Source organism: Mobula hypostoma, chromosome 5, assembly GCF_963921235.1.
Source record: "Mobula hypostoma chromosome 5, sMobHyp1.1, whole genome shotgun sequence".
NCBI classification, from domain to species: Eukaryota; Metazoa; Chordata; class Chondrichthyes; order Myliobatiformes; family Myliobatidae; genus Mobula; species Mobula hypostoma.
Window position 1 is genome coordinate 112,171,956 of NC_086101.1, and position 18,151 is coordinate 112,190,106.

Consider the following 18,151-nt stretch of genomic DNA (forward strand, 5'->3'; position numbering starts at 1 on the left):
AATGCAAAATGCTCAATCACCAAAATGGCTATTGAAGTATTGTATTAAAGCTCGTCAACTTGCCTAATTTCTTAATAGAAATGTTATCTTTGTGTTTCTCATTTTGTAGAACTGTTGTCAAAGACAAGGAAATGGCAGCGGAGACTCAGACACTCAACTTTGGACCAGAATGGTAAGGAGTATCCTTTCAGTGCTGCAATTAGGATCATTAATGGGTATATGGAGTCATTGAGAATATGCAACTATTTACGTGTCTGATACGTGTTACCATAATGGGCGTAGTGGCATCAGCACCAAGTGATCCTGGGTTTGAATCCAGCTGGCTCCTCGCACGCTTTCCATCCATGCTGGGTTGAGCGTTCAGTTAGCAACGGCCTCATTTTTAAAAAAAAGTGATGAAATACTAAAGAAATGGCAAGGCTGCCAACTGATGCGGATAGAAATGACAACAACAAATGTGTTATCTTAAATTCCTTGAGCTCATTAATTACAATGGGTTTCAGTCTGATTTTTTAAGATTAATGAATTTATTTCTGTATAATTTCAGAATATAAAATTAGTACTGAATATAGTCCCCTACCCATATCAGTGTGGTGTCTTACTGAATTAAGTTTTCATCCAATTATCTTTGTGCAACCTAACCTGAGTCCAGCATAAGACTTCCTTGCCTCTGCCCCACCAGCCTTCTCTTTTAACTGCTTACACTCACTTGAACAGCAGACTTATTAATTCTGTATCAGATTTATCCAAATGAGTGTTGAGGTGCTTAGGAAATGTTGATATAGAGGAAGAGACCCTTCAGCCTATTTTGCTTTTGCTGGCTCTCCAGTTTGATCTAATTCTCATGTTCTTTGATTTTGCAGGTGATCTTTTCAGTCCAATGGTTCCATTAATATCAGAGAATGTATACAATATACAACCTGAAATTCTTACTCTCCACAGATATCCATTAAACAGAAGAAAAACCCCAAAGAATGAATGACAGGAAAAGCAGGAACCCTAACCGCCCCTTCCCCTCACTTATTCCAACAAAAAGCCTCAGCCTCCATCAACCACCAAGCAAACAATAGCAAAACCCTTAAAGGGACTGTGATCTAGAATCCATCAAAAACCACTATTCATATGACAGTTAGATATGCCACAGGCTCTCTCACTATCAAGGGAGAGAGAGATGTTGCTCCTGCCACAGCGAGAAGGGAGACCAACGGCTCGCTGTTTCAGTGTTACAGTCTGTAGCATCGCTTTTATTTTGGAGTTCTGTGGAGAAATATTTGGTGGACCCAGATATTTTCTTTGGAATAAGAAAGTTGGAAGTCATAGATTTGGAGGGAGTGGGGGGGGGCGGCGGAGGGGGGAGGGTGCTGGTGGAACAAACAACCATGGAGCAATTTTTTAAAAGTTTTATTTGTCCTGCCATAATCTCATTTTAATAAAGAGGCCAAAGAACTGGAGAGAGAGAAGCAGTCTAAATTATGCATTTCATTCCTTCTGAGTTGTAGCAGTGATTATCGTTTAATAGTTTAACGTTATTTCCAGTTCACACATTATTGGATGGAATTTGAGTTTTCTCTGTACACTTTATACTTTAAGTTTCAGGATATTACTATTATATATGTATCTTTTTGAATGCCCTTTTCTCTCTACTATAGGCTTCGTGCATTGTCCAGTGGTGGAAGTGTTGCATCCCCACCTCCTTCACCTGCATTGCCAAAATACAAATTAGCAGATTATCGTTATGGACGAGAAGAAATGCTAGCACTTTATATGAAAGATAATAAGGTAATCACAACAGTATTCCTGAAGTTTATAAGTCCCATTTGTTGTGTGTCACCAACTTTGCCCTTTGTGGATCCAACAGTTTCTGTTGTAAAAAGATAATTAAATAGCTGTCTGTGTTATACACATCAAAGCATCTGCAGAATTCCTGTTGTTTGCTGTCTGTGTTATGTCAAGTTTTCGTATCTGGCCAGTTAGTATGTTGAATGAACATTCAAAGATTCAAAGTACATTTATTATCAATGAATGTATAAATTATACAACCTTGAGATTTGTTTGCTTACAAGTAGCCACAAAGCAAGTAACCTGAAAGAACCCAATTAAAGAAAAAAATAAATGATCAACACAAGAGAAAAGGGGCGGGGGGAGGGAACAAATCATGCAAACGATTGAAGCAAACAACAACACTCTAAACCAAATTGAGCCCTCAGACCTGAACCCCAGAGTGGGCCCAAGGCCTCACTTATCAGTTCATCATATTAAGAGCATAGCAGCCGGGGCAGTCTTCATAGCCTCCATCTTAAGAGCAACCATCACAGAGAGAGTTGAGAAATTGGCTCTTGTATCTGATCTGGGCCGGCATTTAAATTGACCAAACAACGGAACATCAAAAGGCTCTGGCACCCAGGAGAGAGGAGTGAACATGGTGGAGAGTGAGCAGAATTGGCTCTTGCATCGGATTAGGGCCGGCATTTAAATTGCCTAAACAGCAGATTATACAATTATGATATCCAGGAAGTGGATGAAAATTGTTTCATGAATTATAAGGGCCAGAGACAAAGAGTATCAAATACTGTTTGATTTGGCTTAGTTGAATGTCTCTTCATTTATTTTGGCCAAACCTTCCTTCACCTGGTTAACTGGAATTAAAATAAATATGTCCTCTGTTTTCACTTGTGCATAAGCTTTGGGGTTTGTTTTGCATTTGAAGTAAGTTCCTTAACAGCAGCTCTCCATGATTGTGATTTTGGGCCTTTCAATCTAGGAAGCTGGTACACTTTCCTCTTTAACTGCAGTCCTGTACCAGCTCATTTGCCTTTCAAATTAATAGAGAGTAAAACTATTAATCCAGGACTATATGAATGTAGATTGAAAAGATACAGATTGATTTAAACTGATTGGAACTTGGCAAAGTTAGTGATTTGAAGGCAAAACACTCCTTGACTCCAACATGGTATGACACATTCGATTGTGTCTTAAAGGAATCGCAGCTAAGTTTCAATACCCAAACAAAATTTAAGAATCCATAAGAGTAAGATGAACTCATTGGCAAGTGGTATTGACTGCTTATGAGAGAAGGAAAGACTGCATCCATTTGGCAGTAACAAGTAAAATTTCTCCCTCCCATCAGCAATGGTTGTACAAGTGGTGAAGAGCAAGATAAATAACAGAAATTAAAATGACACAAAATATGGTTGAAGGTGCGCTTTTGGATGTTAGCAATCTCCTTTGTGTATTGATGTATTTGCTGTGGAAAAATATTCCAATGGTGTGCATTGGGTGAAGATCCAAGGTTGTAAGTTACATAATGCATTAGCACAAGTGTCCTTGGAAACCCCATATTGCAGGGGGCTCTAGCCCTGGAGAATCTTTTGGTTTAAGATGGTACTGGTGAAACACAGTGATGCCTTACTGGCAGCGAAGTAAATTACTAACTACTTTATTAATTACACTTTTTCTGGAGAACGATCAGTGCACGAATAGACTTTAACTTCCCTTTTGGAGTTGAGCTCTTGAACCGCCTGTACGACCTGGTAATTTTGTGGTGTAAACTGAAGTCTCTAAGATGCAGGGTGGTTGTGGCGTGGTATGTACAGGCTGAATTGAGGCGATGAGGCACAGGCCCTGAGAGCGTATCAAAGCGGTGGGGCCCAGGTCTGAGTGAGGAATGAACCACTGAGGGACAGGCTGATTTTCAGCCCAGCAAGGTTTACTCATTTCTGCACTGCCCTAAGGCTGTGGCCTGCAACTATCAGGCTCCTGGACTGGCCATAGTGATGACTGGTTCGTGGCTGTGGACTCACTTTCGTGAACTTTTAGTTCAGAATGTTATTTGGTTACTTTTCATTGTTTGCATGATTTATATTTTGCTTTACATTGGGTGTTTGTTAGTCTTTTTTAAAATGGGCTTTATTGGGTTTCTTTGCCTGTAAGGTGACAAATCTCAAAGTTGTAAAAAGTATAAATATTTTGATAATGTACTTTGAACTTGAATTGAAGGTTATTAGTTATATTGTTTTACAACTGTAATTTTAATCTTCAGTGGAACAGTAAGGCCACAGTATTGTTTCTCCATTCATTGTGCTGTTCTTAGTTTCCCTCTCATCTTTGCTCCCTCATCTCCCTCTGTCATAACTTGTCTCTCAGCAGCATAGAAAATTAACAAGGCATCTTGTGCTAAGTGCATTTGCCTCCTTGAAGCTTTGTGGTGAGGGGGCACTGCAAAACTCTTCTGCCCTAGGACATGAGCTTGTAGATCGCGCACTTCAAAGCAAATGAAACCAGAAGCAGGAGTTACGTTAGCTTGTATACAAATAACCAGTTCCTCATTTTAATTTTACCAGGTTCCTGAAGAGTTGTCAGATAAAGAATTCCTGGCTATTTTACAGGATGAACCACTTCTGCCCTTGGCACTTGTACCTCTTACAGAGGAAGAACAGGTGGGTTGTACTGTGGCTTATAGAAGGCTGTGGATATTGCTGGATAAAGTGTTGAAATATTCTATTTTTTCCCTGAGTGGAATTGATAATTGTGTAACAGCTAGACTTGCTGAAAGTCTCTTGAGTATTTAACCTAGGACATGGCGAATAAAACTCCAGCTATATATAAAAAGAATGGAATAGAGGTAAACAAGTTGAGACATTCTTTGGTTTAATTCAATATATTGTGCACTCAAGCTGGAAGATTCTGGACTGCTGGCAGCACAAACCTTCAAATAGCTTTTGACTGCTTTGGGCAAACACAACTGAAGTTTCTTTCCTACTTTCAGCGCACTTTAGGAAAGAATTAGGTTGCTCAATCTTAGTTATTTTTTTGAGTTTTTATTTAAATTCAAACTGCCTGCGTTTCATGTGACTGAAAGCTTTTATATATATCTGTGAAAAGAAAAAGATTGGTTAAGACAAATGTAGGTCCCCTACAGACAGAAACAGGTGAATTGATTATGGGGAGCAAGGACATGGCAGACCAATTGAATAATTACTTTGGTTCTGTCTTCACTAAGGAGGACATAAATAATCTTCCGGAAATAGTAGGGGACAGAGGGTCCAGTGAGATGGAGGAACTGAGGGAACTACATGTTAGTAGGGAAGTGGTGTTAGGTAAATTGAAGGGATTAAAGGCAGATAAATCCCCAGGGACAGATGGTCTGCATCCCAGAGTGCTTAAGGAAGTAGCCCAAGAAATAGTGGATGCATTAGTGATAATTTTTCAAAACTCTTTAGATTCTGGACTAGTTCCTGAGGATTGGAGGGTGGCTAATGTAACCCCACTTTTTAAAAAAGGAGGGAGAGAGAAACCGGGGAATTATAGACCGGTTAGCCTAACATCGGTGGTGGGGAAACTGCTAGAGTCAGTTATCAAGGATGTTATAACAGCACATTTGGAAAGCGGTGAAATCATCGGACAAAGTCAGCATGGATTTGTGAAAGGAAAATCATGTCTGACGAATCTCATAGAATTTTTTGAGGATGTAACTAGTAGAGTGGATAGGGGAGGATCAGTGGATGTGGTATATTTGGATTTTCAAAAGGCTTTTGACAAGGTCCCACACAGGAAATTAGTGTGCAAACTTAAAGCACACGGTATTGGGGGTAAGGTATTGATGTGGATAGAGAACTGGTTGGCAGACAGGAAGCAAAGAGTGGGAATAAACGGGACCTTTTCAGAATGGCAGGCAGTGACTAGTGGGGTACCGCAAGGCTCAGTGCTGGGACCCCAGTTGTTTACAATATATATTAATGACTTGGATGAGGGAATTAAATGCAGCATCTCCAAGTTTGCGGATGACACGAAGCTGGGTGGCAGTGATAGCTGTGAGGAGGATGCTAAGAGGATGCAGGGTGACTTGGATAGGTTAGGTGAGTGGGCAAATTCATGGCAGATGCAATTTAATGTGGATAAATGTGAAGTTATCCACTTTGGTGGCAAAAACAGGAAAACAGATTATTATCTGAATGGTGGCCGATTAGGAAAAGGGGAGGTGCAACGAGACCTGGGTGTCATTATACACCAGTCATTGAAAGTGGGCATGCAGGTACAGCAGGCGGTGAAAAAGGCAAATGGTATGCTGGCATTTATAGCGAGAGGATTCGAGTACAGGAGCAGGGAGGTACTACTGCAGTCGTACAAGGCCTTGGTGAGACCACACCTAGAGCATTCTGTGCAGTTTTGGTCCCCTAATCTGAGGAAGGACATCCTTGCCATAGAGGGAGTACAAAGAAGGTTCACCAGATTGATTCCTGGATGGCAGGACTTCCATATGATGAAAGACTGGATGAACTAGACTTATGCTTGTTGGAATTTAGAAGATTGAGGGGGGATCTGATTGAAACGTATAAAATCCTAAAGGAATTGGACAGGCTAGATGCAGGAAGATTGTTCCCGGTGTTGGGGAAGTCCAGAACGAGGGGTCACAGTTTGAGGATAAAGGGGAAGCATTTTAGGACCGAGATGAGGAAAAACTTCTTCACACAGAGAGTGGTCAATCTGTGGAATTCTCTGCCACAGGAAACAGTTGAGGCCAGTTCATTGGCTATATTTAAGTGGGAGTTAGATATGGCCCTTGTGGCTAAAGGGATCAGGGGCTATGGAGGGAAGGCTGGTACAGGGTTCTGAGTTGGATGATCAGCCATGATCACACTGAATGGCGGTGCAGGCTCGAGGAGCCGAACGGCCTACTCCTGCACCTATTTTCTATGTTTCTATATGGAACAGTTACTATGTGAAAGACGATCTGATCAAGCTAAAACTACACAATACGCACAAAATGCTGGAGGAACTCAGCAGGTCAGACAGCATCTATGGAAAGGAATAAACAACTGACATTTTGGGCCAAGACTCTTCATCAGGGCTGAGAAGGAAGGGGGAAGAACCAGGATAAGGAGGTGGGGTGGGGGGAAGGTAAGGAGTACAAGCTGGAAGGTGATAGGTGAAGCCAGGAGGATTGAAGAAGTAAGAAGCTGGGAGGTGATGGGTAGAAAAGGTAAAGAGCTGGAGAAGAAAGAATCTGATGGCAGAGGAGAGGCGAGACCTGATGTAGCTTGAGGGAATGCTTTGTCAAGTATCTTCACTTCATCCACAAAATGGAGGATTTCCCAGTGTTCAACATTTTAATTCCAGTCTTCATTCCCATTTTGACGTGTTGGTCCATATCCACCTCTACTGACAAGATGAGGTCACTCGGGTTGCAGGAGCAACACCTGTCTGGGTAGCCTTCAACCTGATAGCATGAATATCGATTTCTTTAACTCCAGTAATTTCTTTTTTTTCCATTCTATACTCTGGCCTCGCTCTTACCTTTTCTTCTTCTCATCTGCCTATCACCATCCCCCATACCCCTCCTCCTTCCCTTTCTCCCATAATCCACTCTCCTATCAGATTCCTTCTACTGTCCTTTACTTCTCCATGTATCGTCTCCAAGCTTCTTACTTCACCCCCCACCCCTTCACCACCCATTATATCTTGCTATCAACTTCCTGCCATTGCTCCTTCCCTTCCCCCTATCATCTTTCTGGCCTCATGGTGGAGGATTACAAATACCTGGGGATAGGAATTGACAATAAACTGGACTGGTCAAAGAACACTGAGGCTGTCTACAAGAAGGGTCGGAGCCATCTCTATTTCCTGAGGAGACTGAGGTCCTTTAACATCTGCTGGATGGTGCTGAGGATGTTCTACGAGTCTGTGGTGGCCAGTGCTATCATGTTTGCTGTTGTGTGCTGGGGCAGCTGGCTGAGGGTAGCAGACACCAACAGAATCAACAAACTCATTCGTAAGGCCAGTGATGTTGTGGGGATGGAACTGGACTCTCACGGTGGTGTCTGAAAAGAGGGTGCTGTCTAAGTTGCATGCCATCTTGGACAATGTCTCCCATCCACTACATAATGTACTGGGTGGGCACAGGAGTACATTCAGCCAGAGACACATTCCACCGAGATGCAACACAGAGCGTCATAGGAAGTCATTCCTGCCTGTGGCCATCAAACTTGAGAACTCCTCCCTTGGAGGGTCAGACACCCTGAGCCAATAGGCTGGTCCTGGACTTATTTCATAATTTACATAATGCTATTTAACTATTTATGGTTCTATTACTATTTATTATTTATGGTGCAACTGTAATGGAAACCAATTTCCCCCGGGATCAATAAAGTATGACGATGACTTCCTTTCAAGTCCTGATGAATGGTCTCACCCCAAATGTCAACGGTTTATTCCTTTCCATTGATGCTGCCTGACGCACCGAGTCCCTCCAACATTTTGTGCGTGTTGCTCTGAATTTCCAGCATCTGCAGTATTGCTTATGTTTACCGTGGTTTCGTTCCACTCTTTGGAGAGTAGAGCAATATCTTTTCCCCATGATTGATGAGTAGCAGGTTCAAAATTAGAATCGTGTTTATTGTCACTGACTTGTGTGTCATGAATTTTGTAGTTTTTTCAGTCACTGTGGCATCTTTGGAAAGATGGGAATGTGTAGATGGGGATGTCTTGAAGCTACGGACCTCCTATCCAACTCAAGCATTTTTTTGGACATATACTTAATTAGACATTTCTGTTCATTGCTGACCTTTGTTTATTTTTTGAGATTCAGCGTGGAATTGGCCCTTTGAGCCAGGCTACCCAGCAATCCCTTGTTTTAATTGTAGCCTAAGCATGGGAAATTTAGAATGACCAATTAACCTCCCAACCGGTTTGTCTTTGGACTGTGTGAGGAAACCCATGCAGTCATGGAGAACATACGAACTCCTTACAGGCAGCAGCAGGAATTGAACCTGGGTATCTGGTACAATAAAGCGTTGTGCTAACCACTGTGCTGTCTTGTCACCCCACACTCTGCTCTATTTGTCCTCAATGAACAAATGGTGAATTCACTGTGATGTGCTTTGGGATATACTGAAGACTATAGCTGAATGCTAATTTTTAAAGGAGATATCAATAATTGGAACTAGTACACCTTGTAAGGCCATAGAATAGATTAGATTATATTATGAGGACATGCAGTCCTCTTTTATTGTCATTTCGTAATGCATGCATTAAGAAATGATACAATATTCCTCCGGTGTGATATCACAGAAACACAGGACAGACCGAGACTGAAAAACTGACAAAAACCACATAATTATAACATATAGTTACAACAGTGCAAGCAATACCGTAACTTGATGAAGAACAAGCCGTGAGCACGGTAAAAAAGTTCAAAGTCTCTCGAAAGTCCCACATCTCACACAGACGGGAGAAGGAAGAAAACTCTCCCTGCCATACCCGACCACAGTCCGACTCTGAGTTGTCCGAAAACTTTGAGCTCCGACCAGCCCTCTGACACCGAGCACCGAGCACCATCTCTGCCGAACACTTCGACCCCAGCCCGGTCACCAGCAGCAGGCAAAGCCGAGGATTTTGGGGCCTTCCCTCCGGAGATTCTCGATCATACAGTAGCAGCAGCAGTGAACCAGGCATTTCAGAAGTTACTCCAGATATTCCTCCGTGCTCTCACAGCTGTCTCCATCAAATCAGAATTGTGCACGGCATCCAACTTACAAATACGATATCATTTCACCAGAGAGGCTATACGTGCTGCGTCGCACCGCCATCTTCTCCTCCTCCCTCCTCCGAGCAGAGTCGGGCCATTTGGCCCATCGAGTCTGCGCTGACATTTTCATCATGGCTGATCCAATTTTCCTCTCATCCCCAATCTCCTTTATTCCCTGACCAATCAAGAATCTATCAACCTCTGCCTTCCATGTACAAAAGACTTGACCTTCACACCTGCCTGTAGCAAAGAATTACAGATTCACTACTCTCTGGCCAAAGAAATTCCTCCTCATATCCATTCTAACATAGCATCCCCCTATTCTGAGACTGTGTCCTCTGGTCTTATACTGGAGAGAAAGTGGATTCTCTCCACATCCACTCTATTAAGGCCTTTCACCATTCGATAGGTTTCAATGAGGTCACCCCTCATTCTTCTGAATTCCAGCAAATACAGGCCCAGATGCTCATATGACAAGCCATACAATCTTAGAATCATTTTCATGAACCTCATTTGAACCTTCTCCAGTTTCAGCACATCCTTTTTAAGATAAGAGGCTCAAAATTGCTCTCAATACTTCAAGTGAGGCCTCACCAGTGCTTATAAAGTCTCAATGTTGCATCCTTTTATATTCTAGTCCTCTTGAAATGAATGTTAACATTGTATTTGCCTTCCTCACCACAGACTTAACCTGAAAATTAACCTTTAGGGAACCCTGTACAAGGACCAAGTCCCTTTGTTCTTCAGTCTTTTGTATTTTCTCTCCATTTAGTAGTCAGCCCGTTTATTCCTTTTACTGAAGTGCACGACCATACATTTCCTAACACTGTATTCTATCTGCCATTTCTTTGCCCATTCTCCTAATCTATCTGAGTCCTTCTATAGCCTCTCTACTTCCACAAAGCTACCTGCCCTTCCACCTAACTTCAATCATCTGCAAACCTTTCAACAAAGCCATCAATCCCATCATCCAAATCATTGACCTGTAACATAAAAAAGAACTGGTCCCAACACATACCCCTGTGGAACACCAATAGTCACTGATAATCAGACAGAAAAGGCACCTTTTATTCCAACTCTTCTTCCTGCCAATCAGCCACTGCTTTATCCATGCTAGAATCTTCCTGTAATACCACAGATTTTCAGATGGCCTTTGACAAGGCACTACAGATGCGGCTGCTTCACAAACTACGAGTCCAAGTACACATCAACCGATTCTCCTTTCTCTATCTTGCTTGTTATGTTAGCTTTAATTAGCTTGGTTGTCATCTTCCCTTCAGAATATTTCTTCTTCTTCGTGATGTGTAAATCCTGTGTCTCCTGGATTGCTTCCAGAAATTCTAGCCATTGCTGCTTTGTCATCATCCCTGCCTTTTTTCCCCAATCAACTCTGGCCAACTCTGCACTCATGCCTCTATAATTCCCTTTATTCCAGTGTAATGGTGATACATCTGACTTCAGTTTCTCCTTGTCAAATTTCAGGGTGAACTTGATCATATTGTGATCACTTTCCCCTAAAGATTCTTTTACCTTAAGCTCTCTAATCAATTCGGGTTTATTGCACAACCCCAATCCAGAATAGCTGATCCTCTCGTGGACTCAACCACGAGCTGCGCTAAAAAGCCATCTTATAACCATATAACATATAATAATTACAGCACAGAAACAGGCCATCTCGGCCCTTCTAGTCCATGCCGAACGCTTACTCTCACCTAGACCCACCGACCTGCACTCAGCCCATAACCCTCCATTCCTTTCCTGTCCATATAGCTATCCAATTTTACTTTAAATGACAATACTGAACCTGCTTCTACCACTTCTGCTGGAAGCTCGCTCCACACAGCTACCACTCTCTGAATAAAGAAGTTACCCATGTTACCCCTAAACTTTTCCCCCTAACTCTCAACTCGTGTCCTCTTGTTTGAATCTCCCCTACTCTCAATGAAAAAGCCTATCCACGTCAACTCTATCTATCCCCCTCATAATTTTAAGTACCTCTATTAAGTTCCCCCTCAACCTTCTACACTCCAAGGAATAAAGACTCAACTTATTCAACCTTTCTCTGTAAGTTAGGTGCTGAAATCCAGGTAATATTCTAGTAAATCTTCTCTGTACTTTCTTTATTTTGTTGACATCTTTCCTATAATTCGGTGACCAGAACTGTACACAATACTCCAAATTTGACCTTACCAATGCCTTGTACAATTTTAACATTACATCCCAACTCCTATACCAAAAGCCTTTTTCACCAGCCTATCCACATGAGATTCCACCTTCGGGGAACTATGCATCATTATTCCTAGATCCCTCTATTCCACTGCATTCTTCAGTGCCCTATCATTTACCATGTATGCCCTATTTTGATTAGTCCTACCAAAATGTAGCACATCACATTTATCAGCATTAAACTCCATTTGCCACCTTTCAGCCCAATCTTCTAACTGGCCTAAATCTCTCTGCAAGCTTTGAAAACCTACTTCGTTATCCACAACTCCACCTATCTTAGTATCATCTGCATACTTACTAATCCAATTTACCACCCCATCATCCAGATCATTAATGTATATGACAAACAACATTGGACCCAGTACAGATCCCTGAGGCACACCACTAGTCACCGGCCTCCAATCTGACAAACAGTTATCCACCACCACTCTCTGGCGTCTCCCATCCAGCCACTGCTGAATCCATTTTACTACTTCAATATTAATACGTAACGATTGAACCTTCCGTGTGGAACCTTGTCAAAGACCTTACTGAAGTCCATATAGACAACATCCACCGCCTTACCCTGGTCAACTTTCCTAGTAACTACTTCAAAAAATTCAATAAGATTTGTCAAACATGATCTTCCACGCACAAATCCATGTTGACTGTTCCTAATCAGACCCTGTCTATCCAGATAATTATATATACCATCTCTAAGAATACTTTCCATCAATTTACCCACCACTGACGTCAAACTCACAGGCTGATAATTGCTAGGTTTACACTTAGAACCCTTTTCAAACAATGGAACAACGTGAGTAATACGCCAATCCTCCGGCACCATCCCCATTTCTAATGACATTTGAAATATTTCTGTCAGAGCCCCTGCTATTTCTACACTAATTTCCCTCAAGGTCCTAGGGAATATCCTGTCAGGACCCAGAGACTTATCCACTTTTATATTCCTTAAGAGCGCCAGTACTTCCTCTTCTTTAATCATCATAGTTTCCATAACTTCCCGACCTGCTTCCCTTACCTTACACAATTTAATATCCTTCTCCTTGGTGAATACCGAAGAAAAGAAATCTTTCACAATCTCCCCCATCTCTTTTGGTTCCACACATAGCTGTCCACTCTGATTCTCTAAGGGACCAATTTTATCCCTCACTATCCTTTTGCTATTAATATAACTGTAGAAACCCTTTGGATTTATTTTCACCTTATTTGCCAAAGCAACCTCGTACCTTTTAGCTTTTCTAATTTCTTCCTTAAGATTAATTTTACATTCTTTATATTCCTCAAACACCTCATTTACTTCATGCTGCCTATATTTATTGTAGATATCTCTTTTTCTGAACCAAGTTTCCAATATCCCTTGAAAACCATGGCTCTCTTAAACTTTTAACCTTTCCTTTCAACCTAACAGGAACATAATGATTCTGTACCCTCAAAATTTCACCTTTAAATGTACCTCCATTTCTTTGTTACATCCTTCCCATAAAACAATTTGTCCCAATCCACTCCTTCTAAATCCTATTGCATCTCCTCAAAGTTAGCCTTTCTCCAATCAAAAATCTCAACCCTGGGTCCAGGCCTATCCTTCTCCGTAATTATATTGAAACTAATGGCATTGTGATCACTGGACCCGAAGTGCTCCCCAACACATACCTTTGTCGCCTGACCTATCTCATTCCCTAACAGGAGATCCAACATTGCCCCTTCTCTAGTTGGTACCTCTATGTATTGCTGCAAAAAAACTATCCTGAACACATTTTACAAACTCCCAACTATCCAGCCCTTTTATAACCATATAACAATTACAGCACAGAAACAGGCCATCTTGGCCGTTCTAGTCCGTGCCAAACTCTTACTCTCACCTAGTCCCACTGACCTGCACTCAGCCCATAACCCTCCATTCCTTTCCTGTCCATATATCTATCCAATTTTACTGGGTTTCCTAGTCTGTGTGTGGAAAATTAAAATCTCCCACAATCACAACCTTGTGCTTTCTACAAATATCTGCTATCTCCTTACAAATTTGCTCCTCCACTTCTCGCTCCCCATTAGTCCCATTCCTCAATTCTACCCAAATAGCCTCCCTAGGCGAGCCCTCTAATCTATCTTGCCAGAGCACTCTATATCTTGCAGACACTCTATAAATTCCCCCTCCTGGAAACCAGTACCAACCTGATTTCCCCAATCTACCTGCATTTTGAAGCCCCCCATAACTATTGCACCTTAGTCCTTTTGGCATACATTTTCTATCTTCTGTAATTTGTAGGCCACATCCTTACTACTGTTTGGGGGTCTCAACTCCCATCAGGGTCTTTTTACCCTTGTAGTTTCTTAGCTGTATCCACAGTGATTCAACACTTTTTGAACCAATGTCGCCTCTTTCTAATGATTTGATTTCATTTTTACCAACAGAGCAACGCCACTCCCTCTGCCTTTCTGTCTGTCCTTTCGATACGTTGTGCATCCTTGGATGTTAAACTCTCAGTTATCATCTTCTTTCAGCCACTATTCAGTGATGCCTACAGCCATACCTGCCAGTCCACAACAGTGCTGCAAGTTCATCTACCTTATTCTGTATACTGTGTGCATTCAGATATAACACCTTCAGTCTTGTATTCACCCTTTTCAATTTTGTCCACCTTTTATGTTGCAGCTCATCCTGTTGACTGCAATTTTACCCTATCAGCAGCCTTTCATGACTATACATTGCCTCTGTTTGTAAAGCTACCTCATCTTCAGCACTATTGTCCACTTTTCCTACGATACTTCTCGCACTGAAATATATGCAGCTCAGGACACCGGTTGCACCATGCTGAACCTTTTGATTGCTAACTTTGAGTTCTTGCCAACATCTGCCTCCATAATGTCTCCACTAACTGTTTTGGCACTCTGGTTCCCATCCCCCTGCAACCCCACCATGCAGCTTTAACAGACCTTCTGGCTAGGATGTTGTCTCCCCTTCTGTATAGGTCCTACCTTCCCTGGAAGGGAGTCGAATGATCCAAAAATCTCATGCACCAACTCTTTGGCCACATATTAAACTGTAAAATTTTCCTAGTTCTGGCCTCACTAGCATGTGGCAGAGGTACCAATCCTGAGATCACTACCCTGGAGGTTCTGCCTTTTAACTTAGCACCTGCCTAATTCCCTGAACTGCCTATGCAGAACCTCGTCACTCTTCCTACCCATGTCATTGATACCTATATTGACCACGACTTCTGGCTGTTCACCCTCCCATCTAAGAATGCTGAGGACTCAATCCAATACATCCTGGATCCTGGCACCTGGGTGGCAACTTGCAGCTGGGATTCTTGTTTTCACCCACAGAACCTTCTGTCTGTTCCTCTTATCGTGTCCGTGTGCCTCTTCTTCCCCCTTTCCTTCTGACTCATAGAGGCAGACTCAGTGCCAGAGACCTGATCACTGTGACGTTCCTCTGTTAGGTCATCCCCAGCCCCCCTCCCCCCAACAGTTTTCAAAGTGCTGCACAGGCTCCTTAACCCCTTTCCCCTTCCTGACTGTCATCTAGTTTCCTGTGTCTTGCACCTTGGGTGTAACTGCCTCTCTGTATGCCCTTTTTATCACCCTTCAGCCTCATGAATGATCTAGAGTTCATCCAGTTCCAGCTCCAACTCCTTAATGCTGTTTGTTAGAAGCTGCAGCTGGATGCACTTTTCACATTTGTGGTTGTCAGGGACACTGGAGGTCTCCCTGCCTTCCCCATCCCGCAAGAAGAGCATTTCAATATCCTGCTTGTCATCCCTACTATCCTAGCTGAGCAGATATGTTCAGCTATATGAAATGTGAGCAGGAATAAGGTCTCAATTATAGGAACTGGAACTATAACTAATGTTTCCAGGGCTGTAGGTTATCTTAACTCTTGTTTTATTTTCATCCTTGCTGATGCTTACCAAACAGGAAAGTTCTTTTTAAAAAAAAAAAGAACTGCGTCTCTTCTTAAAAAAGGAGGGAGAGAGAAACCGGGGAATTATAGACCGGTTAGCCTAACGTCGGTGGTGGGGAAACTGCTGGAGTCAGTTATCAAGGATGTGATAACAGCACATTTGGAAAGCGGTGAAATGATCGGACAAAGTCAGCATGGATTTGTGAAAGGAAAATCGTGTCTGACGAATCTCATAGAATTTTTTGAGGATGTAACTAGTAGAGTGGATAGGGGAGAACCAGTAGATGTGGTATATTTGGATTTTCGAAAGGCTTTTGACAAGGTCCCACACAGGAGATTAGTGTGCAAACTTAAAGTACATGGTATTGGGGGTAAGGTATTGGTGTGGGTGGAGAATTGGTTAGCAGACAGGAAGCAAAGAGTGGGAATAAACGGGACCTTTTCAGAATGGCAGGCGGTGACTAGTGGGGTACCGCAAGGCTCAGTGCTGGGACCCCAGTTGTTTACAATATATATTAATGGCTTGGATGAGGGAATTAAATGCAGCATCTCCAAGTTTGCGGATGACACGAAGCTGGGTGGCAGTGTTAGCTGTGAGGAGGATGCTAAGAGGATGCAGGGTGACTTGAATAGGTTGGGTAAGTGGGCAAATTCATGGCAGATGCAATTTAATGTGGATAAATGTGAAGTTATCCACTTTGGTGGCAAAAATAGGAAAACAGATTATTATCTGAATGGTGGCCGATTAGGAAAAGGGGAGGTGCAACGAGACCTGGGTGTCATTATACACCAGTCATTGAAAGTGGGCATGCAGGTACAGCAGGTGGTGAAAAAGGCGAATGGTATGCTGGCATTTATAGCGAGAGGATTCGAGTACAGGAGCAGGGAGGTACTACTACAGTTGTACAAGGCCTTGGTGAGACCGCACCTGGAGTATTGTGTGCAGTTTTGGTCCCCTAATCTGAGGAAAGACATCCTTGCCATAGAGGGAGTACAAAGAAGGTTCACCAGATTGATTCCTGGGATGGCAGGACTTTCATATGAAGAAAGACTGGATGAACTGGGCTTGTACTCGTTGGAATTTAGAAGATTGAGGGGGGATCTGATTGAAACGTATAAGATCCTAAAGGGATTGGACAGGCTAGATGCAGGAAGATTGTTCCCGATGTTGGGGAAGTCCAAAATGAGGGGTCACAGTTTGAGGGTAGAGGGGAAGCCTTTTAGGACCGAGATTAGGAAAAACTTCTTCACACAGAGAGTGGTGAATCTGTAGAATTCTCTGCCACAGGAAACAGTTGAGGCCAGTTCATTGGCTATATTTAAGAGGGAGTTAGATATGGCCCTTGTGGCTACGGGGGTCAGGGGGTATGGAGGGAAGGCTGGGGCGGGGTTCTGAGTTGGATGATCAGCCATGATCATAATAAATGGTGGTGCAGTCTCGATGGGCCGAATGGCCTAGTCCTGCACCTATTTTCTATGTTTCTATATTTAAGTGATTTGTAAATCTTGGCTGTATGTAGTCAGGTTCATTGCATGCAGAGAATTAGGTAGGTGAGTTCTGGGACTTCGAGCAAAGAAAGATCGCAGAAGTGGATTCTGAACTTCTCACTGCCAATGGCCAAGCTTTAAACCTTGGGAGGAAGTGGCACAAAAAAAAAACTTGTATTTGTAATAGCATTGCATATCACTTTCAGGAAATCTTGAGGCCAATGAAGCACTTTTTGGGTGTAGCCACTGTTGCAATGCAGTAATCTATGCCCACTTGATAAGATCTGACTATGTGGTGCCAGTGAGGTAGTTTGTCTTTCTTTTGAATGTTGAATTTGCACTTGTCCAATTAATTACAGATTATTTTGTTATCCTCCTGACTGTCCTCAAAAAAACTTCAGAAGGTTGGTCACTGTAGACGCGCCAGTCCCTGACCTGCACATAGAGCGTCAGCATTTATGTTGTTTCTGCAGTTGTGATCAGAATATTCATCAGTGGTAATGTTATATTCAGAATGAGAATCAGGTTTAATATCACTGGCATATGTCGTGAGATTTGTTCACTTTGCAGCACTAGTACAATGCAATATGTGATAAAGGAAAAAAACTGATTTTCACTGTGTATGTATATGTATGTATATTAAGTAGTTACATTAAAATAAGTAGTGCAGAAGAAATTAAAAAGAAAGTAGTAAGGTGGTGTTCGTGGGTTCAATGTCCATTAAGAAATAGGGTGGCAGAAGAGAGAAGTTGTTCTTGAAATGCTGAATGTGTGCCTTCAGTCTTCTGTACCTCCCTCCTGATGGTAGCAGTGAGAAGAAGGCATGTTCTTTGTGGTGGGGGTCCTTAATGATGGATGCTGCCATTCTGAAGCACTGCTCCTTGATGATGTCTTGCATACTATGGAGGCTAGTACCCGTAATGGAGCTGATTGTGGGTTAAATGCTTTGTTTCTAAGGCAGAGGTTCCTAACCCATGGTCCACAGTCCACATGGTTAATGATAGGGGTCTGTG

The 18,151-nt window shown here is 42.4% G+C and overlaps 1 protein-coding gene across 6 annotated transcripts in view; it reads left to right on the forward strand.

Annotated features, from left to right (window-relative positions):
* LOC134346920 (GRB10-interacting GYF protein 2-like) overlaps positions 1-18,151 on the forward strand; it is a 173,344-nt gene that overhangs the window by 79,420 nt on the left and 75,773 nt on the right. For all 6 annotated transcript variants that reach the window (XM_063048776.1, XM_063048771.1, XM_063048774.1 and 3 more), the window contains 3 exons: positions 110-172; positions 1,650-1,779; positions 4,341-4,436. In XM_063048776.1, coding sequence (XP_062904846.1) covers positions 132-172; positions 1,650-1,779; positions 4,341-4,436 — 267 coding nt within the window. In that variant the 5' untranslated portion in view covers positions 110-131. The remainder of the gene's footprint in view (positions 1-109; positions 173-1,649; positions 1,780-4,340; positions 4,437-18,151) is intronic.